Here is a 24,783-nt window from a genome sequence, read left to right as displayed (position 1 = left end):
AGTTTAACCTTGATCTGTTTATATTTCAATGGGTTCCGTAAATACAAGATGTTTTTCAATAGCTGCTTTTTTGATGATGATGACTGGAACCCTAAGAAGATAGATATTGGATACCCAAGAGTATTTTCAGAAAGCTGGATGTATACCGATACTTGTCTGCTGTAAAGATTCAAGTGTTTATGGAAAAAGATTTGTAGGAATTTGTAATATTGCAAACCCCTACGTCAGCCGTCGCTTCTACTTCTAGGAAGAGTCATTAATGACTACCTGCAAAAATACATTAAAATTACAGGAAAACTGTATAGGTATCCAGTTAAAGGTTCTTTATGCTTAATTTTATAAGCAACCCTTGAATCACAAGTCTAACTAATATTATTATAACTAGTTTAATATTATCCTCATTGACTCCAGTTATCGGTTCAACGCTACCAACAATGTACGTACTCATTTTGCTCTCTTTACTTATTATAATTGTTTACTTACTATACGTACTGAGTACGAAGAACTTCGATTATTGGGAGAAGAAGAACGTACCTTATGCGAAACCTTTACCCGTATTGGGAAACTATGCAAGGACTATACTGCTTCAAGAATTTGTGGGAGAACTGCTGCACAAACTATGTCAGCGGTTTCCAAAACAACCGTACTTTGGAGCATATTACGGCACGGAACCGACTCTCGTAGTACAAGATCCTGAACTTCTCAAATTAATCTTAACGAAAGACTTCTACTACTTCAATGGAAGAGAAACCTCTGACTATTCTGGTAAAGAAGTCATCACTAAGAATATTTTCTTCGCCAGCGGTGACAAATGGAAAATCGTGCGGCAAAACCTCACGCCGCTGTTCACTTCAGCCAAAATGAAGAACATGTTCTATTTGATAGAAAAATGCGCTCGTGTGTTAGAAGATATGTTGGACCAAGAAGTGACCATGAATGACGTCATCGAAGCGAGGAAGACCTGTTCGAGGTTTACTATGGACTGCATCTGTTCTTGTGCTTTTGGTGTAGAGTCAAATACAATGACGTCACCAGAAAACAATCCATTCGCAACCATGGCTAGTGTTATCTACCAATCTACTAACTATAGAGGATTTTTGATTATATTTAAAGCAATATGGCCGAAAATTTTCTATGCACTTGGATTAAAATGTTTCCCCAGCGCTATAGACGAGTTCTTCTCGCGGTTATTAAAAGGTGTCTTTGAGAGCCGAAATTATAAATCGACATCACGAAATGATTTTGTTGATCTGGTATTGAATTTGAAGTTGGAAGATGTAATAACCAGTGACAGTTTGAAGAACGTAAAGACTGGTTTAAATGAGGTAGTGGAATTAAAAGTAGACGATGACTTGTTGGTGGCGCAGTGTGTTGTGTTCTTTGCCGCTGGTTTTGAGACGTCTGCTACCACATTAAGCTTCACTTTGTACGAGCTCGCGAAGAACCCTGAAGCACAGAAGCGAGCTGCTGAAGAAGTGGACGAGTTCTTGCGTCGTCACAAGAACAAACTGAGCTACGAATGTGTATACGAACTGCCGTACCTCGAAGCTTGTTTGAACGAGACCATGCGTTTGTACCCAGTGCTAGGAACCATTACTAGGGAAGTAATGGAAGACTATACTCTTCCAACTGGCCTGCATTTAGACAAAGGTGTTCGAGTCCATGTACCGGTCTACCATCTTCATCACAACCCTGATTTCTTCCCGGAGCCGGAGGTGTATAAGCCTGAAAGATTCCTCCCTGAGAATAAGGATAAGATTATACCATATTCTTTCCTGCCTTACGGAGAGGGGCCTAGAATTTGTATAGGTAAGATAATAATGCTATTTATAAAGTTTTTTATACCTTATCAGTTGTCGTATATGTCCGAGAGATAAAAAAAATCTTAATTTCACGCCTTTCTCATGCAAAAATATTTTGCGTACTAAATAAAGCGCCAAGCAGGACTTAGCTTAACTTACATGTTTACGTTTGTTTTTACTAGTTGTCAATTAAATGTTATCCATTGGTCTCTGCTGGGCAAGGGTCTCCTTTCAGAATGAGGGATGGGCTAGACCTTAAGTCCAAACCGCTGGCCAAGTGTAGGATGGGGACTTAACATTGCATTACATGCGAAAGTTTTATCACGATGTTTTCTTTTACTTTATATTTATCAGAATTTGACGTAAACCATTTTGTTTATTTAATTGATAAATCATGAAACACAATAAATCTTCTTAATTAAGTGATTCATTGTTGAAATAAGTCAAAGGTTATCTGCTATACTGGTAATCCTGTTATGAATGGCAGCAAGTTGAAATGTCAAACGTCAAAATATTGCTTTGGTGATATACGAACGAAATTGATCAGATGTTCTACTAAAATGAGGAGCTCACAGCTTGTTGCGCTCACCGGTCGGTAAACGATCAGTAGGGTAGGCAACCTTTACGCGGATAGTTTATAGATGGATGACATCTTAGTGTAGTAGTAGTATTGAGAGGCTTGATTGTTACCGTTCTTCGTAGGGTAGGTATAAAGTCTATAAAGGTTGTGGTGAATCAGATGACATTTGTTAAAGCATGCCACAGGCTTTCGGACGGCTTGAACAACTTCGACGCTAGGTTGACCACTAATCATACGACAAACTCCAACATAGTTTGGAAGAAAGGCTAAGCCATGATGACCTTGATATATAAAAAAAAACCTTAATCCCACCTTTGTTTTTCACAGGTAAACGATTCTCCAAAATGCAAGTATTAGCAGGTCTGATCAGTATCTTGAAAGACTACCGCGTGGAGCTAGCTGATGGCATGCCGAAGACTGTTCGGTTTGATTGTAGAACGTTCCTCATTCAGCCGAGAGACCAGGGATTGTTTTTGAAGATCTCTAAAAGAGAAGGATGGGAGCAGAGGAAGTTTCTTAGAAAATAAGTGTATGAACTTACATTTTTAAGAAATGGTGGTTTAGGTCACCCCACCGGCCGTTGCGTTGGGAGGTCCTGGGTTCGATTCCCACACGTAAGTTTCGGGTCTGGTTGTGCTTTGTGTCCGTTGTTTGTTTATTTACGAAAAGACCCCAAGACACAAGAGCGATACCTACTTAGTCTGGGAGGTTTGTGTTATCCGTAAAAGAAACAAATGAAATCCTTAACATGTGTTCCCTAAAATGTCATGGCCTCAAATTAACTAACGTACAACTAACTAATGTACATTATATCATCATACATTAATGATTCTCATAGGGGTAAGCAGAGACCAAAGAACATACGTCTGGCCATATAAACTTAATAAGATATTTGTTATTTAAATATACTAATACAATACATAATATATACTTATTAAACACATGGATTTGTTTAGCGTCGTGTCAAATATTGACCTACTCATTAGTAAAACCAACCCAACTAGATATTGCTGTCAAGATTTTTCAAAAAATGTAGTGTTATTACCTAAGACTAGCATATATTTGTTCAAATTGCTTGTATTATTTTTATTTTATTATAGCTAGCTCCGGCTTCGCCCAGTTTAAAAAAAATCTTTACAAACATTTTTGAATTTCATACACGTGGCTCTGATTATAATGTTTATCAAACATCGGTATCAGCAATTACACAATTATTCTATATCAGTAATTGGTTATGAAAATTAATCTAATCTTAAATCATTTGAGCTGTATAACTTTTATTTGTGTCATAATTCAAGGGGACACAATACAGTTTTCTTGAAAAGAGACCTACCTTCTCTTTATATGAGTTTAAACGCTAGTGAATAGATAAACTACCGCTAAATGTACCTACTCAAAAACCGGGCACAAAAGATTCCTACGCATGAAATAGATATCATTTCCTGAATTGCACTTATCAATACATATCTTTTTCAGATTACCTTTTATTTTATTACATAATAATATTTGTCATTGTCTTTGTTTCAAATACTGCTTAAAAAATTTTATATCTAATCTTGAAGTAGGTGTTGGCTAACGACATATTCTGTGTTGTCATTAGATACATATCTACGATACGTAGATACTTTTATAATGTTTGTTTCCTTTATTGAACTGTTATATGCTGATTTTCTACGAATAAAACAAGAGCTTTAGCGAGAAGTATCCTTGAGAAATACACTAGTTAGACAGTTTTTCAAACAAAACTCGTTAGTTACTCGATTGTCGATAGCCGGTAGTAAATGGCTGCTCTGGATACGACTAGCACAGAATATGACTGGTGTAGGTTGTACAAGGCTTTGAACTGTGTAGTGAGTGGAGAAAAACATTTAATATTGAAGTCTCCCAAAAGTAAGGGCCAAGCCACATCCCTGTGTCAGACTGTCGACGCAACCTAGTGTTGTGCCTTGCTCCTAATAGTTTCAAGTAAAATTATTGACTACTTTTGTGGCCACTAGTTTATCCAACTGCTGATTATCAGTTTCAATTACCGGGTCGGGCAAAGTGCTATGGGCTTCTCTAATTTGTATTAGAATTTTTATCAATGGTAGCCTGGAGTTTGATAACGTGCCCGGTATATGGCAATAGGCTCGCCTCCTATTACATGGGAACTAAGATTGTAAACGGCAAATCGCGAGTGTATTTCATTGCACTTCTGCGTTCACACACGGGTCCAACAGGTGTGATGTTAAGAATATTATCTATTGAATAATCAAATATTGAAGCTGATTTTGTAAGCTGACTTAGCAAATTCCAGTGTCTAATTCGATAATGAACACTAATCAATTAATGATCGCGATAAATTGATGTTTTTTATCTTTTTCGATGTACAGATACATTGTTATCACTATCTGTTACTTATGGCATTGTAATTATAGCTACTGATAATAAAAATTATACATTTTGGACAGTTTCACTGCTTTTTTTAACCTATTTCTGTCCCACTGCTGGGCAAAGCTCTCATTACGCCTTGGATCCGCCACGCTGGCCAAGTGTGGGAATTCGCATAAATGAATTAAAAAAAATCATTCATTTATTGAGGCATTTATGCATCAATACTATGTCTATAAACATAGTTATGAAGAAGGAGATTTTTTTATATCGTAACATAATTTTTAACTCCGGCTTGTTCGGACTTTTACCATTAAGAGTTGGTAAATCTTAGGTTTTACCGGAAAATCTTAGGATTTACCACAGTTCGGGCTTTTACAGTAACATATATTCATGCGACACATTAGCAGCTGCTGTATAGTCTCTACTAGTCAATCGGTGTTACAGCGTTACAACACTAATCGATCGATAGCCGATCCTTGATCGATATCGATATTTGGTACTATAGTACGTGATGACTATCGATGGATCGATACAAGAATAATCGATTCATGCTATTGATAGATATTATTAGTAGATAGGTTTACGGATGTTACTTACACGACAAACGAACGATTTGGTGTCGAATAAAGTAGAGAAGTTTTCCAAAAACGTTCGATGTTACCATGCTCAAAGCTAGTTGCGGTCACCGGTCGGTAAACGATCTGAGTGTTAAACAACCCTTGGCGCGGTCATTCTATAGATGGGTGCTCGCATAGTATATGAACTGAGCGTTTCCGTGCTTCGGGGGGCACGTTAAAAGTCGGTTGTCAATTAAGACAGCAGTCGTTAAGCTATGTCAAAGGCCTTACGGCTTGAACAATTTTGGCTCTTGGTTGACCCCTAACAATACGATGAATTCTGAAGAAATTGTAACAGTAGTTCAACAATCTGTTGTTTTACATCTAATTTAATCACCTCATTTAAGAATCGAGCTTTTCACAGTTTATTTTTAGAGGAATCTTCCTTTCCTTTTTTTGTTAGACTTATATCATAACTACCTACTTAACCTTCCAATAAAAAACAAAGATGTAATCATACAAAACACATGTGGTTTTTTGTTATCTACCAAGTACTAATATAAATATCTACGAATACCTTAATCAAATATTGTAATCGTACCAAATGGCACGAAGTATATTCGTAATAAATAGATATAACAACATACAATAGACGCAAACTTGTTTTTTACAGTCACAGTATTGTAGCTTACTAGTATTACGTATATCAGTTGTACGTCAAATTGATGGTCACTATTCAGTACATTGCTGCTTCGACATAACGGCTTAATCACTATTATCTAGGAGAGAAAACAATGTACAGCAAGGTGATTCTCTACAATTGGAACCATTGGGTATCGAGAGTTTGACATTCAGAATGTAGTGCCAAAATAGTTCCTACGACGTCCGCTAGAGGCGCTGATCAGGTTTGCATACCAAATTTGTGTCTGTCTGGTTGTCGATACTTGCTAATAGAAAATAATTGGGTTACAGCATAGTGGCTTTCTAATAGTTGTCAACTAAGATACCTAATTGCCCCCTAGTACCAACTGTAAGTGCAAAGATTCTAGCAAAAACGCTTACTGAAAATTAAAACTGAAATCTAATTCAAAATCAATACATAAGAGATCTGTCCTTATCTAGACACTATAAGTAAGCGGATGTGCTTCAAAATATCCAATCAATTTAATTTTGAATTCGCATTCACTTTTTGTTAACACTATTTGACGAGTACTTTTTTATACATTTTGAAAACATGTATTATACTCAAAATGGTATAAGAAGCAATAAAAAACCTATGACTTATAAAATTGTACAATTAAGTAGGTACATGTACGGGGAAGTAATATTCAAGCTTTGTAAAAACAGTACATGTGAATATCTCGTTAAATATACAAATACTTATCATACTTGAATTAATATTATTTAAATTTTGATAAATAATTGACCTTGGCTTTTTTGAATTGAATTATATAATAACTTGCTTTACCATTTGTCAAATGCCAATCTTGAAGGCAGGTAAGACATTTAATGGTTCTGGTTGCAGTTAGAAAAAAATATATCCTACTTGAGCTTAGAATCCCATGCAATAGTTAATTAATATTAAATTGGGTTTATATAGCTTAAATGTAAGTCAGAGAAACTCTTTAGGCACATAGAAAAGTCAGATCTGAAACAATTGTTTGTAGCCACTTATAGCCGGTAGAACAACTTCTGGAAAGTCTTACCCCCGGTTTCTGAGTACATTTAACGGTAGTTTATCTATTCAATAGAGGTTTTTTTGTATGAGTTTTACCGCTATTGAATAGATAAACTGTTGCTAAATGTACCTCAGAAACCGGGGGTTAGATAGCTTAATCCGACCGTTGTTTTCAAACATTTCTTGTTATTTTGTTTAGCAGATGGCTTATCCGACACTTATTCACAAACTGCCCTAAACATTTTAGTGGAAGTCGAATCCTCTCTTCATCGAAGTAAAAAAGTATACAAGATGAATAAGTAAAAACAAAGTATTATGATTAAAAGTCTTTATTTTTTATACATTTACAATTAGGTATACATAACAAATACTTTATAAAATTTAATTTTATTTAAGAAACACATTCTCAATTTTTATTTTAGATCATTTTTCTGAATAATGCCGAAAATATACTCTAGTATTTTACATAAAATAAGGCTAATTGTTTTTTACTTCTTAAAAGCCAGGATTTGTAGAGAACTGATAATAGTCCCTTTGTGAAAGGGAAAGTTAAATCAATCATCAGATTTCCAGTACATGATTCATGAAAATAATAATAACTACATTAAATTTAGGATTGCAATCCCGATAAGAAATAAAAATACTTAAATTATATTACTTATAATATCGTTGCTCTACCATTTTTAGAAGCAGAAAGCTTATGGAATAGTCGATATTTTAACTTGTATTTATCTTAATAAACGAAAAATTGCCGTTTGGCATTTTTACCTTCCTCATTGACGACTGTAATATCGCCGATGAAGAATCAATATTTAATATTTTGTTTTATTATAAAGTTTTGTTTAATTATTAAATAAAACTTAACTTATTCGTTATAAAATATTACACAATGCTGACAATAATTTCGGTTTAATTTCCTTTTTATTAACAAGCTGAACAGTACCTCGATTCTCTTCTACTATCGACTACCGACAACCGGCTAGCTATCGAAATTTTGACATTTAGAATGTACTGCCAAAATATTTCCTACGACACCCGCCAGAGGCGCTGATCAGATTTTCATACAAAATTTCTCGATGACAGTTCGGGTGTCGGTAGTCGATAGTAGTAGATAATCGAGCTACAGTTGTTGCACCAAATACTACGTCATTTATGATGAACATAGTTGCTATCTAAGTTAAATCATATAAAATTTCACGTTTGCAGTTATTATTTATTGACTCTTCATTGGCGACATATATTTCTTACCATACACCATACCCATACATTTAGGACCTAACAAACATTCTCTGTTCCCAGCCCTCACGTTTGTATGCCTTCAAGAAGAGACCCTGGTCTTTCGGTTGAATAAGGATGGTTCTGCAGTCAAATTCCACGTTCTCTGGCATTCCTTGAGCCAATTCCACGCGGTAGGTCTTCAGGAATGTGACGAGGCCAGCTAAGACTTGCATTTTTGAGAAACGTTTACCTGAAAAATAACGAAAAGTTTTAAACTATTGATAATACATGGAGTTTATATCGATTTTTATCATTTTATGACGATTCTTTACAACACGACTAGGTAATGCCGAGTTTAGGCTTTAGTAAAGATTGACTTAATAATATTATTTTTACAAAATGTATGAAGACGCGCACGATTCACGTTTCATTGACTAAGTGGTCTTATACAACGACTAATTATATGAGACAAGTCTGTCTTAATCCGTAATTTATTAACATCAGTCTATTACCTTGACTTGTAACTTTACGACAGTTTTCTCCAAAATGGTTGGTTATTAAATATTGATAATTAAATATATGGTATGATGCCAAAAAAAGCCATAATATCGTACTTGTCAGATACCATTTTTACATAACCACTATAAATAACGAGTTATTAACTTATAATTCTATTTTTGGCAGTCCAGTCCAAAAACCAAGCCCTGATTCATAAATAACACTAATAAAACATGTTCGTGACATTATAATATCTTACGTAATAATTTTGGGCGCAAAAATTATCATAAATTCACGCCTCAAAGTCAAGATCAACAAAATATGTGTTTCGCAAAACGATAACAGATAACAAAAGTCATAAAAGATATGATTTTTCCTATACACATGTGACAAAGCAAAGAACGCAACTTACCAATACAGATTCTAGGTCCCTCTCCATACGGCAGGAAAGTGAATGGCTTGATGTCATCCTTGTTTTCAGGCAGGAATCGTTCAGGCTTATAAGTCTCTGGGTCCGGGAAATAATCAGGGTTGTGATGCAGATGATACACCGGTATGTGAACACGAACACCCTTCTCCAGATGCAGGCCAGTCGGAAGAGTATAGTCGTCCATTACTTCTCTCGTCAGATTTCCAAGGACGGGGTATAAACGAATAGTCTCGTATACACAAGCTTCAAGATACGGCAGCTCGTTGATACATTCGTAGCTCAGTTTGTTGTTGTGACGACGCAAGAACTCGTCCACTTCTTCAGCAGCTCGCTTCTGTGCTTCGGGTTTCTTCGCCAGCTCGAACAGAGTGAAGCTAAGTGTCGTAGCAGATGTCTCAAAACCAGCGGCAAAGAACACAACACACTGCGCCACCAACAAGTCATCGTCTACTTTCAACTGCACCGTTTCAGTAATACCAGTCTTCGCGCTCTTCAAACTATCGCTGGATATAACTTCCTCTTTCTTCAAATTCAATACAAGATCAACAAAATCGTTTCTATTAGATGGTTTGTAATCGCGGCTCTCGAAGACGCCCTTCAGCAGGCGGGAGAAGAAAGTATCAATAGAGCTCGGGAAGCACTGTAAGCCGATTCCATAGAAGATCGCCGGCCAGATAGCTTTAAAGATAAGCAGGAAACCTCTGTATTTACTCGCTCTGAATATCTCCTCGGCCATGAACGCGAATGGATTGTTTTCAGGTGCAGCCATTACGTTAGATTCGACGCCAAAAGCGCAGGAGCAGATGCAGTCCATCGTGAACCTGGTGCTTAAGTCTCTCGCTTCAACCACGTCGTTTAGTTTAGTATCCCTGATAAGCGTGTCTTCAAGCACATGCGAACAATTCTCAATCAAGTAGAACATGTTCTTCATCTTTGCGGAAGTGAATAGCGGAGTGAGGTTTTGTCGCACAATCTTCCAGTTATCACCGCCCGAAAAGAAGAGGTTCTGAGTGATGATCTCCTTGGAACAATACTTGGAAACTTCCCTGCCGTGCACGTAGTAGAAGTCTTTAGTGAATATGTGTTTAAGGAGCTCCGGGCTCTGGACCACGAGGACGGGTTCGGTACCATAGTACGCGCCAAAGTAAGGAGTGTTAGGGAACTGCTGACACAACCTTTGCACTAATTTACCGACATATTCTTGTAACAGAATATATTTCGCGTAGTTTCCTACGATGGGCAGCGGTTTCACGTGAGGTACATTTTTCTTCTCCCAATAACTAAACTTTTTGCTCGCTAATACATATATTAAATAAACTATGATGGCCAGTAAGGAGGTAGCGACGATTAGAGCGCTCATTTTGTAGCACGCTTGGCCGACGACTGAGCCAGCCCGACACTTTGGCGTGCTGTGGCGTCTTATTGATAAAAACTTACAGAATCACATAACATGTACAGATAAATGAACCAAGTCACGAGCGATTCTTGACACAAAGGTTCCGTATGCCAATGAAAATATTATTTTGAAATCATAAATATTTTGTGATTTTTAATTTCTACATATTTCTGTCGACTTGACTTGATAACTGTGAATAAGAAATGAATAGCAAAAAATATCAAAAACGTACTTTCCTAGTGTATAGCAGTTTTTTGGTTTCTGCCAACTTCTATGGGGAAAAAATGTTTTTATAGCAGTTGTCTCAATTTTTACAACTTAAAGTTTTATGACACCAGAATTAGCAAAATACATCTGAAACTGAAACATATTAAGACACGCACATAATAACATGATTGTTTTACGGGATTCCTAGGCGATAGAGTCTACAATTTTAAATTTTTTGACCATATTTTTTTTTTTAAGATTGTTTTATGTAAGTATCAGTAATTGCACCTTTTTAACTATACGTAGTCGCAGGTCGAAACTAATTAGGCATTCGTAAAATTCGAAGATCTTTGAGAGTCGTTTTAAATAGTCAGAAGCTTGAAAATCTGACAACCAGTCTTACCGAAGGGTATCGTGTTATACCCCAAGTAACTAGGCTGTGGAGGTCAGATACGCACTCGCTCCATGTAAAACACTGGTATTCAGCTGCATCCGGCGAGACTGGAAGCCGACTCCAACGTAGTTTGAAGAAAGGCTAAGCTGATATTATATGTAATGCGAAATATGGCCTTGCGGAACCCTAATATTACGAAAGATAAGTCGAAGATTCAGTGATATTATTATTATATCTACATAATAATATACCAATTTTCAAATAATAAATAACACAAAAAAATCATAAAAAAGTGGATAAAAAGCATCGTTTTTCCGTGACAATGATAAAAAACAATATTTTATTTGTGCTTAACACATTATTACGGACTTGGTGATGTACAGTCATCAGCAAAATTTGTATAAATTATTACATTATTTTTACTCTGTATGAAAAGATGTATGGATGTGAAAGACGCCAAAGAATTTAGTAGTAGTCTTTTACTTACACAAAAAAGGCGTGGTTTTATGTCCTTATGAATATAATCGAAAATAAGGTGTGCGTATCGTTTTATTCTTGTTTAGCACCACGGTAAGTATCTGCTACTTTAATGTGTGATAAATTTGGAAGATTTTAAACTTAGATTACGATAATATTATCTTCAGATTCTGCACTCGCTTAGTTATCTGGTACGGTTGAATAGGTTTATTGCTGTATTATCAATATTTAAAATCTTGATAACATTCGTCTATTTTTGGTTACCGATTGCCATTAGATATGACTGTGATTAAAAAGATTTCTAAAAAACGAGCCCTGAGTCTTTTTGTGTATCCGAAATGGTGAGGCTTTATTATATAAATATAATACATTTATCTACATAAATAAATATGTATTTAGATATGTATGATGGTGTTTATAAGTTGTCTGGTTACCATACTACAAGCTTTGCTTAGTTTGGAATCAAATTACCGTGTGTAACTTGTCCAATTATGTTTATTATATACAGGGTCTTCTCATAACAGCTGGTGATATTTTATAGGTGATACTGCCTATGATTCATATAGCCCAAGATTAAGCGAAAAAAATATTTTTCTGTATACTTACATCGTGAGGAAACCTTGCATTCCTAAAATTTGTTTAATATACATTTATTGAGGGCATAAAAAGTCCCCAACTCGCACCTGGCCAGCGTGGTGAACTCAAGGCCTAACCCCTCCCCCTCGTTTGAGAGGAGGCCCTTGGCCTGGAGTGGGACACTAATGGGTTAAAAAAAACTTACTTAAGTACCTACAATTTACTTGATATTAATGAAACTAACTTTGTTTTTTTACTTTTAATTAATCTTATGATTACGTGCCATAATACCGTCGTATGTGGCGCAGTGTTAAGGCGTTTTCCAAGCTATTATCATTGTGCCAGAGTTCATGAATCGTATCTGTATTGTATCTAATTTATTCTTATCCGTACCTTTAAAAATTACAGTACCTACCTGTACCAAGTAATCCGCGCGGCTCGGTGAGGTTTTTTTTTTTGCAAAAATTCATTTTTTTTTTACCAGATTCGCGAGTTTGTTACTGTCTCCATGTTATTTTTAAGCCGTGAACCGGTCCGGCAAACCTTCCTCTGTATTAAATTAGCAATTATGGCTAAAAATATCTGTAAGATATGAAACCTGCGTAAATCGCGAGATTTTGCATAAAAAATAAAAATAAAACTTAAAATACAGTGGAAGTAACTTTGCCTTTGGTTCGTTAAAAATAACGATTATACGCTGCATGATGTTTGATAATTATTTATGCTCATAACCCTACAGTCAAAAGAAAAAAATGTATTTTAAATTGCATTTTTATCGGTTAAATACTAAAATTACTACTATTCATTAACTTCAAGGTATTTTTGTTACAATTATGATCGTTTTTAATTCCCCACGACACAAGACCAATTGTTGCTGCGGGAGTTGTCTTTTAAAACGTTTGTATTCGTTGTTTAATAACATTTTTGTATTTTCCTACAAAGAAGTACTATTGAAACTACGACTGTGTTATACATATTTTCGCTCATAACTGTACACGTCCAAAGAATTCGAAATATTATAATATCAATGTAAATTATATCTATTCGCCAGCGATATTGTTTATTTACAATCTATAGGTCAAGTGAAACATTATATACATACATAAACAAATGTGCACGACGCACGTGGCTCACGTGAAAACTAGTATTAAACTGGATATACACTTACAAATAGATAATGCAGAACTACATTCATGATATCATTATAAATGAGAGGTGTACCTATGAAATAAGCCCATGTTTTCTCGTAATAGTGTTAGTTCCATAGTAACCTGCGCCTGACCTCTCACTGGTTGTGTCGGTTATCCGTCCCACCAAACTATGAGAGTGATTGAATAGAGAGTGTACCTGTGTATTGTGCACACACTTGGACACTATAAAGAAAGTCCTGCACAGATGGCCAGTTTCAATTAAACTGACCGCATAGCCGAATATCGGCTAGCAGGACATATTAGTTCCATGTAATTAATAGAAGCGGCTGTTATACCCCAAGATGTATGGAATAGATCTGCGTTTTGCCATTAATAATGTTAGTACAATAAAATTTTAGTTGTTAATGAGGGCGATCCTATTGTCATTTACCAGGTTCTTTAACAAACTCTAGGCTTGTTGAGAATATAAACTAGAAAAATCAAGATCGGTATTAGATTCAAATCCAGGGCCCAAGCGCAAAGTGTCACCTTAATCGCCGCTCCACAAATGTTATAGTATATGGATTTACTTCATAGTAGATATAAAAAGAAAGTACCTTCAGAAAATGTTTAGCAATATATATACTTTTAAAACTGTTTGCTATTATTGACGCAACTTTTGTCCGAACGCCTACACAAAATGTAACTGCAACCAAATTTATAGTAAAACTCAGATTTTTTTCGTAGGCTCTTCTTAAATGAATATGGTCTTGCTTGCCGCGTCGGCGTGATACCCTTTGGTAAGTTTGGTTGTCAGGCTTTCAAGCTTCTAACTTCTGTTAACGACTGTCAAAGATCTTTGAAAATGAAAGCCGGTACCCACAATTTAATGTGCTCGATATGTATAAGACGGTCACCCATCCTCAGAATAAACTCGGCAAGCGCAAAGGAGAATGCTCAAAATGTATGGGAAAAAAACCCAGGCTGTACACAAACGGCGTGTAACTCAGAATTTTAGTGATACTGAGTGATTCAATTCCAGATATTCGCCTTTATCAAATTCGATGGCTAAATACTATTTTTTGCTATTTAAAAGGTGAATTTAAAAAATAAATATTTTTCAAACATTCATCACAATGATTATTTTTTGAATAATATAATTGTATCGAAACCGCACTACGGGCGCCAGCTAGTAGTGTGGGCGGGTATGTATTTTTATATTCATGATAAAAAATATTGAAAATACATTAAAAACCCCTACTGAAAAGTAATAGCAATATAATATGTTTAGCCATTGAATTTGATAGAGGTAAATATCTGGAATTAATTACACAGTATCACTCATTTCTCCCATTGCTCCCATGCTGGATTGAGAGCGAAAAAAAAGAAAAGGTGCCAGCTGCATTTCTTCCCGTGCATACTGCAAAAGTCAGTAGAGGGATGGAAGGGTTTGGTGCTTCATAGGCTAGCAATCTACCACCATGACAACACTTTTCTACCTTATAATAGCCCTCCAATTGTCTGCCAACCCGCATTAGACCAGTGTGGTGGACTAAGGCCTGATCCCCCTCTTTGTTAAGAGGGGAGGCTCGTGCCCCTCGGTGGGGAACATATATGACCTGGTGATGATGACTCATTTTTCAAAAATATATTTTTTTATATTTTTAATTTGTAACTCAGTTACATACCTATATTAAAAATGTGTGACTCAAAAAAGATTAAACATTTATACAGGTAACTTATTTAGAAAATATAAAAATATATTGAAAACCCCTACTGAAAAGTTATAGCAAAATAGTATGTTCAGCCATCGAATTTGATAGAGGTAAACATTGGGAATTCAATTTCACAGTATAACTAATTTTTTGAGTTACATAACTTTTGTGTACAGCCTGGGTTTTTTTTGAGCATTCTCCTTTACCTCAGAGATCGATCAGCGCGGCTTTGAACTAAACTAGACAAATAAAAGTCATTCAGATTAATTGATCTCTAATTGTTAAAAAAAAATCCTCTTTTATAACTTCTACTTTACCGATAAGCTCAAAGGTCTTTCACGAATGAACTGTCATTCGTGAAAGACCTTTGAGCTTATATATACTGATATATTTAAAAATCTATACTAATATTATAAAGCTGAAGAGTTTGTTTGTTTGAACGCGCTAATCTCGGGAACTACTGGTCCGATTTGAAAAATTATTTCAGTGTTAGATAACCTATTTATTGAGGAAGGCTATAGGCTATATAACATCACGCTACGGCCATTAGGAGCGGAGTAGCAACAAAAAATGTTACAAAAACGGGGAAAATTGTCCCATTCTCTCTTCGGTGAAGCAAGCGAAGTTGCGCGGGTCAGCTAGTAAACTATAAAAACTGTATAATCATTTAATACTTGCACTTTTTAATCAGTAAAGAAAGTCACCAGTTATCTCTACTTACTAAAATGCGCAATGAATAAAATGTATTGATAAATTGTCGCATTGATAGAAAACAATAATGTGCAAATATGAATGACTATGTAAAGTTGTGTATCTTGTCTCTATGTTAGACTGATATAATATATATATGATGACAACAATCTATAATATATTCATTGAAGTCGACAATAAGTATGTATATAGATAAATGTATAGTCTTCATTCATACCTATATTGTATAGCATACATTATACATTTTTTTTACTCGTAGCTGTCCCACTGCTGGGCAAGGGTCTTCTCCTAACGATGGAGGAGGTTTATTATACTTATATTCGTATTATGTCTGTGCGTTAAAGTTTGCAAGTAAAAACTGGAATCACAGGCAAAAGTATATGCCAAAAAATGTGAAGTAATCACAGCTACGAAAAAATGTCAGCGACAGATAATTTTTCAGTCATTTCAACATGACTGTAATAATATCATAACATAATAATAATATATAATTTTGACTGCCTCCGTGGCGCAGTGGTTTAGGTTACCATGCCAATACCATTGCGTCGGGAGGTCGCGGGTTCTATTCCCACACGGGACCATTATTTGAGCGATCCACAAATAATTGTCTCGTATCTGGTCGTGCTTTGTATCTGTTGTTTGTATGTTTGTAAAAGGCTCGCGACACAAGATCAATTATTAATGCCAGAGTTGTCTTTTCTAAAATATAATCCATACTAATATTATAAATGCGAAAGTAACTCTGTCTGTATATCTGTGTGTCTGTTACTAAATCACGCCTAAACTATTTAATCAATTTGCATGAAATTTGGTATGGAGATATTTTGATACTCGAGAAAGGGCATAGGCTACTTTTTACCCCGGGAAAATGACGCATTCCCAAGGGCAAATGGCGGACGAAGTCGCGGATAAAAGCTAGTATTATATATTCGAAAAATGTGCTAAGTAATGAGGTACGAAAAAAATGTTGTGTTTACCCAAATAATTTTTTTATTTATTTGGGTAAACAAACAGTGACAGCAATACATATTATAGACAAGGAATAATGTTTATAGGGTGCTGACAATTGTGTCACCAACACTGTTTACCACAGCTTACATACAATAATATTTTAAGCGTTAAACAGAGATGATAAAGAGCTATACTAGGAGCTTCATGATATCACATTTAAAGGCGCTAGGACGAATCGCCGCAATATCTACGAAGTTGAAATTAACATTATAAGAATGAACTATACGGCATAGTGGAGAACGTTTACCTGCATTAGTGCGACAGCGCGCTGTAGCAAATAGCTTACAGGGGTTACGGCAATGCGTCCTAGTAGGTATTCTATAACAAATCTGATTAACTAGAGACGGGCAATCATATCTATTATTGCATATGTCGTAGAGCAACATCGACTCGAGCAGTTTACGTCTATTTTCAAGTGTTAACATATTATATTTTTCTAGAAGTTGTTCGTATGGCAGGTAATTATGGAAACATTTGTATTGCATAGTACGCATAAACTTTTTCTGAACGGACTCCAGTCCTTGCTTGTATTTTTCATAAAACAGATTCCAAATTGGCACAGCATATTCCAACTGAGATCTTACCAAGGCTTTGTAAAGATGGAGAAAAGTAGTTGGCCTAATAAATTTTGAGGAGGATCTCATAATGAAACCGTACATTTTGAACGCCTTAGCTATTATAGCATCTATATGTAGATCTAAGTGTAGCTTACTATCTAATGTGACGCCAAACATGGTTACAAATATCAAAACATTGATTATGTAACAGCCTCAACAGGAAAATGATAACTAAACGTTAATCTGTTTTCAGTCCCCTACCAACATGTTTTGTATTATTTCATTTATAATCTGATACTAGAATACGATAAAATTATGTACAATCATGTTTACAAAGCAATTTGAAAGCAATAGAATGTTTATTGCGTTGCTTTTTTGTTTTGGTCAATGAGCTGATATGATATGCATTTGGTTTTCATTCATGATTATTGAATTAATGAATATTTAATAATAATATAATATCAGTGGACAACTCACACACGGTCATTTGATTCCAAACTAAGCAGAGCTTATACTATGGTGACCAAATAACTGATAAACATACTCATTCATTCATATCGTATGGTTAGTGGTCAACCTAGTGTCAAAGTTGTTCAAGCCGCCCGTAAGGCCTTTGACATGGATGGACGACTGTTATCTTAGTAGACAACAACCGGGACCGACTTTTAACGTGCCCTCCGAAGCACGGAGACGCCCAGCTCAAATACCACTATGCGGTCACCCATCCATAGAATGACCGCGCCAACGGTTGTTTCACCCACAGATCTATGTCAGACCGGTGAGCGCAACTGGCTATGGGCGCCTCAAAATATAAACATACTTATATGATTTAAATACACACTTATATAGATAAATTGACATCCAGGCTCAGAACAAATACTCGTGCTCATCACACCAAGATTTGTCCCGAGTGGGATTCGAACCCAGCACACGCGGCGCTACGGTTGTTGCGGCGAGGTGATCGCTTAAACCACTGCGCCAAACGTGCAGTTAGAATGAATATTAGAGTGATGCAAGTTTTACACGGTAAAGATAACAGTAAGCCCCCTTACGCACTAGCGGTTAACCGCGGGAGCGGCTAGCCGCGCGGTTATAGTTTAATATACAACCGCCTGTGAACCGCAACATAACCGCCAACAATTTTGTCAGGCAGTTGCATATTTAACTGTAACCGCGCGGCTAGCCGCTCCCGCGGTTAACCGCTAGTGCGTAAGGGGGCTAAGAGTCAGCTTACACTGAGACACAACGCGACTAAAGATCCGTTTAAAATTTAAATTTCTACACGAAAAGAAACAATAAAAATATGTTAATAATTATCTTACTAAGATTGGGATTATGGAGAAGTTATCGTTGGTTTAATTTGAAGGAAACTATAACATTATACGGTTTAGTTAATATTTTAAGTCCAAATCATGAATATCACATGGTGAAAGTGACAAACTGACAATGTAACAGCACATTCCATAGCGCCATTTTTTACCAGTACTACCGAATATCGAGAGTTTGAGATTTGAAATGTACTGCAATAATAGTTCTTACAGCGCACACTACAGGTACTGATTAGATTTTCAAAATTCCTCGATATCTAGTGTGTTGTCAATTGTCGAAAGTGATATAGAACGGTGCTACTACTGTTCCTGACTGTATACTTGCATTGGTTTTCAATTTGTTCCATATACCTTCACTAGAGGCGCTGATGTTGATCTATTTTTCCGTAGTGACTTGATAACAATCAAAAGTCAAGACAGATATGACACTTAAATGATTTCCTATTGATTTCATAAGCCCTATATCGCTATTTACATCGTGAAGATGTGAACAAATAATCTATTAACTACTTAAAATAAAGCTGATTATGGAATTTAAAGCTTAGAGACATTTAATCAATATAATTGATATATTGATGGTTGACTAATTTCATAATTTAATTCGCCAGGTGGTTGCAGATTTTGCATTTCAGTGTGGAACTATGATCAGATTTTCCGTTTGTCGTAACTTGTATTAAACTTGAAAGCTGTAAAAGGCGTGGCACGGTTGGTAGTGAATTTTCTGTTGATCAGGATATCTGGCGTTCGATTCGTGTGGTCGTGATGTCCCGGGTCGTGAAAAGTACCGTAGTTTATTGGCAAAGTTTAGCAAAGTAAAAATGCCGCAGTTGATGGTAATTTTTCACTATCCTTTCTCCATTGACATTCATAGTCAATTAAGCGATACTATTGGTTAATAACGTTTATCTATGGTTTAACATATTATGTTTATTAAGTACGCAATTATCACAGTAATTTTTCACTCGTGTTGGTGACAAAGCAAATATACAAATGGCCACTTGAAGATAATTTTGATTGGATTGTTTACTCTGAATTCTGCTTCGTAATACTTAAACGGTTAATTTAAGAGCACATGTTTTTATTGCAATGTAATTGTTTGGATGTTAATGTATCTATATAAGTATGTATTTAGAAGTATATAAGTATGTTTATCAGTTATTTGGTTACCATAATATAAGCTCTGCTTAGTTTGGAATCAAATGACCGTGTGTGAGTTGTCCAATAATATTTATTTATTTGTTTGTTAAAACAAAATGTGGCTGGGGCCCCTTTAAGGCCGGGACTCCACCAAAGCGGAGACGAGACGAGCGGAGAGGAGATGTTTTTTAAACAACCAATAGAATTGAGTTATTGACACGTCTCCTCTCCGCTCAGCTTCAGTGGAGATCGCTGTGCGGAGATGTGTAATATTTGTATGTCGCGATGGAAGCGGAGATGTGAGCTGTGCGCGGACGACGCGCAGTGGAGACGAGAGATCACACATCTCCGCTTTGGTGGAGTCCCGCGAGCTGAAAAACATCTCTTCTCGCACAGCACACAGCACACCGCACACATCTCTGCTTTGGTGGAGTCCCGGCCTAATGGTAATAAAATCCTCTCGGCTATCACTATAGCCGAGTGGTATTGCCATATGTATAAAAAATTACGTGTACCGCCGCGGGCTCATCTTAGTATGTATTTACATGTTCAAAACATACACTTTGTCATAGCTTGCACGTTTTTTTAATAAGTCATTTAAAATAATTATGCACTTGGACTAAATATTGTCTCATTATCTGTAGTAAATATACGTTTTCCACGATATTAATTGTCTCATAATACACAAAGATTAATACACATACACTAAATTACCTCATTTACAGGCATAATTACCTCATTTTTCTTGACATTTTGGCAGCAGAGAACCTTGTCGTTAAAGTCAAGCAAAGCAAGATATACTGTATATTACTTATACAATGCAAATTTTTATCTGTCAATCGGTTACAATTTACCTAAGAGCTAAACTGTTCAACCGATTTTGATGAGATCCGAGATAATAGAAAACCCGAGATCAAATACATGCCCAGCTAAAATACCACTAAATGATCACCCATCCATATAATGGCCGCGCCAACCATTGCTTAGCCCACGGGCGTTTACCAACCGGTGAGCGCACCTGGTTATGACCGCCTGATATATTTCGATTATGACTATACATATATCCTTTAAAAAATCACTTCCCGCACTAAGAATTGCTCTTGTGTCGCGAGGACTTTTACAATCATACAAGCAACGGACACAAAGTACAACCAGACCCGAAACAATTATTTGTGCGACCCACAAATAATTGTTCCGTGTGGGAATTGAACCCATGACTTCCCGATGCATTGGTAGCGGCGGCGTGGCTATCTAAACCACTGCGCCACGGAGGCAGTCCATACAGGCGTATGTCTTTCCTGTGTGTGTAATTTATATGTATTAGGTTTAGCTATTTTTATGTTTCCTATAATTACTAGAATGTATTATTAGCACACCTGGCGTTTACGTCCATGACGAAGTCTATTACTCTTTAAAGAATGTCACTGATATCTCGGAACATACATTTTCGGAACATTATCGGAACAACAAACAACAATTCACAATGATTGTTTTATTTCATATTAATATGTATATGAAATAAAACAATCATTGTGATTTGTTGTTTTAAATAACGCCTAAATCATGCAAACGCAGCAGGAAAAGATCGTACCAAGACGCGTTCTCTGGTCTCTGCCTACCCCTTTATTAAGAAGGGGTAATTTGCAGTAGGCAGAAATCAAAGACACTCGGATAATTAATTAGATACCATAGTCGAACCCTTGTTTTTGAACTAAAACATATTGGTTTGGGCAAAGCGAAAACATATTACTAACCTACTACTAGGCACAAGAGTCTCAAAATAAGAGGTCTATAGTTAGTCAATCTAGGAAAGCACTATGCATTCTTTAAATTAAACTAAAGATTTTTTTTAATAGTACTCCGGCAAATAAGGTATCACTTGCCAAATTACATTTTTGTTCCCAGCAAATAAAAATTTTACAGTTAGTTTGAACCCGAGGCAACACACCAATGATTTTTCGAAATTATGTATGTATTAGAAATAATTATCACATGCACTAACGGTGAAGGAAAACATCATGAGGAAACCTCGCAACCCGCACTTGGCCAGCGTGGTGGACTCAAGGCCTAACCACTCCCTCATTACGGGAGGAGCCCTCATTACCTTTGCCCAGCAGTGGGATATTAATGGGTTAGATTTATTATTTATATTATATTAGTGAAATATACAGAAAGCGAATTCACCGCCAGTTCGAAAAGTAGGGCCAATGAGAAAAGCTCGCAAGGAACACCTGGTGACTCTTTTTAATCGCCGATTGGTTTTTACCATATTTTTATTGCAAATCATCGACGGTGTATGAAGCTGCTGCCACCACTACCGAATGCACTTTTGTCAAACCATAATTAGGTATTAAGGAGCTAGTGAACAGAATATCAAACATTAACCTTCTCTCTTAATTTCTTCTTTTCGAAAAAGACAAATCTTGCGTATTGGAAGGATGATAGGAGCATCTACTAACTAAATTTATTTTTTTAATTTATATTTTGTATACAATAGTCTAGCTGACACGCGCAACTTCTCTTGCATCACTGATAAAATGGGTCACAATTTTCCCCATTTTTGGTTCCGCTCATATTGGTCTAAGCCTGTTATATAGCCTGTAGCCTTCCTTAATAAATAGGCTATCCAACAGTATTTTTTTTTATAATTCGCACCAGTAGTGCGTTAAGTTCGCATCCAAAGATTAGCGCGTTCGACCAACCAAACAAACAAATTATACAATTTTATAATATTGGTATAGATAACATAGTTTAGTATAGACATCCATTAGAAATTGTAAATATTCTTGTGTAAATATCAAAGACAGATATGTACAAAATTAAATTAAAGAATTTACTGATTTTTGCTCCACTATTAAGCAAGAGTTCACCGGGGCTAGACCATTAGTCCACCACACAGGCCAAGTGAGACATAGTAAAAAACAAAAGTACAAATGTAACCAATTTAATATACTTAAATAATTAATTTATAAAAATGTATATAATAAAACAATTCAAACAAAAGACATATTTGATAGACATAACAATATTATATTATCAGACCAAAAGATTATAAAACAAAAAGAGTTACCAACTTGAACATACTACCAAAGAAATGCCTAGTTCCTACTTTCAACAAATTACTAAACGGGATCAGTTTGCTTTGACGAACAGTCTTTGTTCCCAGCCGTCTCGTTCAACCAGTTTGACGTTTATTCCACTCTTAGCGAGTGGCAAAAGGCTCTTGGGCTCCATCGTCAGCTTCTTCTCCATGCCTTCAGCCAGTTCCACTCGGTACTTCTTGAATAGAGTGATTAAGCCAGCAATCATCTGCATTTTCGCGAATCGCATACCTGGCGAGAAAACATGTTAAAAAATATTTTTTTAAGGAAATTGTCTCAACTGTAGCGGCTTTAGATTTTATTCATGGTCGCTGTATATTATGATACTACCAAAATCAACGCAATACTAACGAAAATTTGCGCCTTTGTCACTAGCATTCAGTTTAATATTTTATTATCCATAATGTAATACAATAACTTACCGATACACACTCTAGGTCCATCACCGAACGGCATGTATGTATAAGGCTTTATGTCTCGCTTATTATCTCCGTAGAACCTCTCCGGCTTATACTCTTCAGGTTCAGGGAAGAAGTCAGGATTGTTGTGTAAGTGAATCACAGGAATATGCACTCGTAGGCCTTTCTCCAGTCGCAAACCGTCTGGTAAAGTATAGTCTTCAGCCATTTCCCGTGTCAACATCGACAGTACAGGATACTTTCGCAAAGTTTCATCAATACATGCGTCAAGGTACGGCATCTCCGTGATACACTCGTATTTCAACACATTGTCATTGCGACGCAAATACTCGTCCACCTCTTGCAGCACTCGTTCCTGAATCTCAGGGTGCTTAGCTAACTCGTACATTGTGAAGCTCAGAGTAGTGGCTGACGTTTCGTATCCAGCAGCGAAGAATACAAAACATTGTGCCACTAAAATATCATCGCTGATCTCCAAAGTAATCTTCTTATCCGTCGGTGATTTCTTGTTCGTCAGACTGTCTCCAGTAATAGACTTGTTAGTCTTCATGTTTAGTATCAAGTCAACGAAATCATTTCTCGCCGTCGGCTTGTACTGTCGCCCCTCAAAGATACCAGTCATTAATTGTTTAAAGAAAGACTCTATTTTTTTCGGGACCGCATCCATTCTGAGAGCATAAAAGACTGCAGGCCAGATATTGCGTATAACTGTTTTAAACGCTCTGCTGAACTGGATATCAAAAATAGAGTTACCGATGCCTGTGAATATATTGTCTTTTACTATTTCCATCGTGTTTGTGTCGACACCGAACGCACAGGAACCGATGCAGTCCATTGTGAAACGAGCCATGAAACTCCTCGCTTCTATTTTATTGGTTATTTTGACCTCCTGGTCCAGTATTTTTTCGAACACTTGAGAGCATTTCTGAATCAGATTGAACATGTTCTTCATCTTGGCAGAAGTGAACATAGGAGTGAGGTTCTGTCTCAACACCTTCCATTCATCGCCGTAAGTGTTGAACAAGTTGGTCATAAGCATTTCTCTGTGAACATATTTGGATGTTTCGCGGCCGCTGAAGAAGTAAAAGTCTTTTGTCATGACTGTCTTGAGGAGCTCCGGATCTTGGACGACCAAGGCTGGTTCTGTGCCGTAATAATAACCAAAGTATGGTACATTTGGTAGCTTTTTACAGATTTCTTGAATCACATCGTACATAGACTTCCTGAATAGAATATAATCGGCGAAGTTTCCTAAAATAGGCACTGGTTTGATGTGTGGTACATTTTTTCTTGCCCAATACTGTGATCTTCTAGCGATGTAGGCTGCAAGGATGACAAGCGGGAGCGCGATAACGACTAGTAGTAACGTCAACATGATGGACGCTGTAGTGATGCTTGAATGTCCGAACACAACATTTTTATACGTCTCCTTATCAACACCAGTGTGATTTTGTTTTGATCGAAGAGCACGTGTTTGTGAAATTGTAA

General features: G+C 36.4%; 3 protein-coding genes across 3 annotated transcripts; 1 reads left to right on the top strand and 2 right to left on the bottom strand.

Moving 5' to 3' along the window:
* Positions 1 to 431: 431 nt before the first annotated feature.
* LOC142981793 (cytochrome P450 6B5-like) lies at positions 432 to 4,794 on the top strand. Its single transcript, XM_076127901.1, has 2 exons — positions 432 to 1,809; positions 2,710 to 4,794. Exons 1-2 carry the CDS (start codon positions 435 to 437, stop codon positions 2,907 to 2,909), a joined length of 1,575 nt encoding a protein of 524 aa, XP_075984016.1. The 5' UTR covers positions 432 to 434; the 3' UTR covers positions 2,910 to 4,794.
* A 2,521-nt stretch (positions 4,795 to 7,315) lies between these two features.
* On the bottom strand, positions 7,316 to 10,542 carry LOC142981566 (cytochrome P450 6B5-like). The gene is made up of 2 exons (XM_076127570.1): positions 9,119 to 10,542; positions 7,316 to 8,458 (listed from the first exon to the last, which is right to left on the bottom strand). Exons 1-2 carry the CDS (start codon positions 10,494 to 10,496, stop codon positions 8,259 to 8,261), a joined length of 1,578 nt encoding a protein of 525 aa, XP_075983685.1. The 5' UTR covers positions 10,497 to 10,542; the 3' UTR covers positions 7,316 to 8,258.
* A 12,218-nt stretch (positions 10,543 to 22,760) lies between these two features.
* Positions 22,761 to 24,698, bottom strand: LOC142981734 (cytochrome P450 6B5-like). Its single transcript, XM_076127830.1, has 2 exons — positions 23,299 to 24,698; positions 22,761 to 23,107 (listed from the first exon to the last, which is right to left on the bottom strand). The coding sequence occupies exons 1-2, from the start codon at positions 24,668 to 24,670 to the stop codon at positions 22,908 to 22,910; spliced, it is 1,572 nt and encodes a 523-aa protein (XP_075983945.1). The 5' UTR covers positions 24,671 to 24,698; the 3' UTR covers positions 22,761 to 22,907.
* Between the last annotated feature and the right edge of the window lie 85 nt (positions 24,699 to 24,783).

Source organism: Anticarsia gemmatalis, chromosome 20 (assembly GCF_050436995.1).
Source record: "Anticarsia gemmatalis isolate Benzon Research Colony breed Stoneville strain chromosome 20, ilAntGemm2 primary, whole genome shotgun sequence".
NCBI lineage: Eukaryota > Metazoa > Arthropoda > Insecta > Lepidoptera > Erebidae > Anticarsia > Anticarsia gemmatalis.
This window is presented reverse-complemented; position numbering and strand designations above follow the sequence as displayed.

Coding starts and splice junctions, on each gene's coding strand:
- LOC142981793 (XM_076127901.1), top strand. CDS start 435: ATGTACGTACTCATTTTGCTCTCTTTACTTATTATAATTGTTTACTTA. Junction 1,810..2,709: donor GGGGCCTAGAATTTGTATAG/GTAAGATAATAA, acceptor TGTTTTTCACAG/GTAAACGATTCTCCAAAATG.
- LOC142981566 (XM_076127570.1), bottom strand. CDS start 10,496: ATGAGCGCTCTAATCGTCGCTACCTCCTTACTGGCCATCATAGTTTAT. Junction 8,459..9,118: donor GGGACCTAGAATCTGTATTG/GTAAGTTGCGTT, acceptor GTTATTTTTCAG/GTAAACGTTTCTCAAAAATG.
- LOC142981734 (XM_076127830.1), bottom strand. CDS start 24,670: ATGTTGACGTTACTACTAGTCGTTATCGCGCTCCCGCTTGTCATCCTT. Junction 23,108..23,298: donor TGGACCTAGAGTGTGTATCG/GTAAGTTATTGT, acceptor TTTTCTCGCCAG/GTATGCGATTCGCGAAAATG.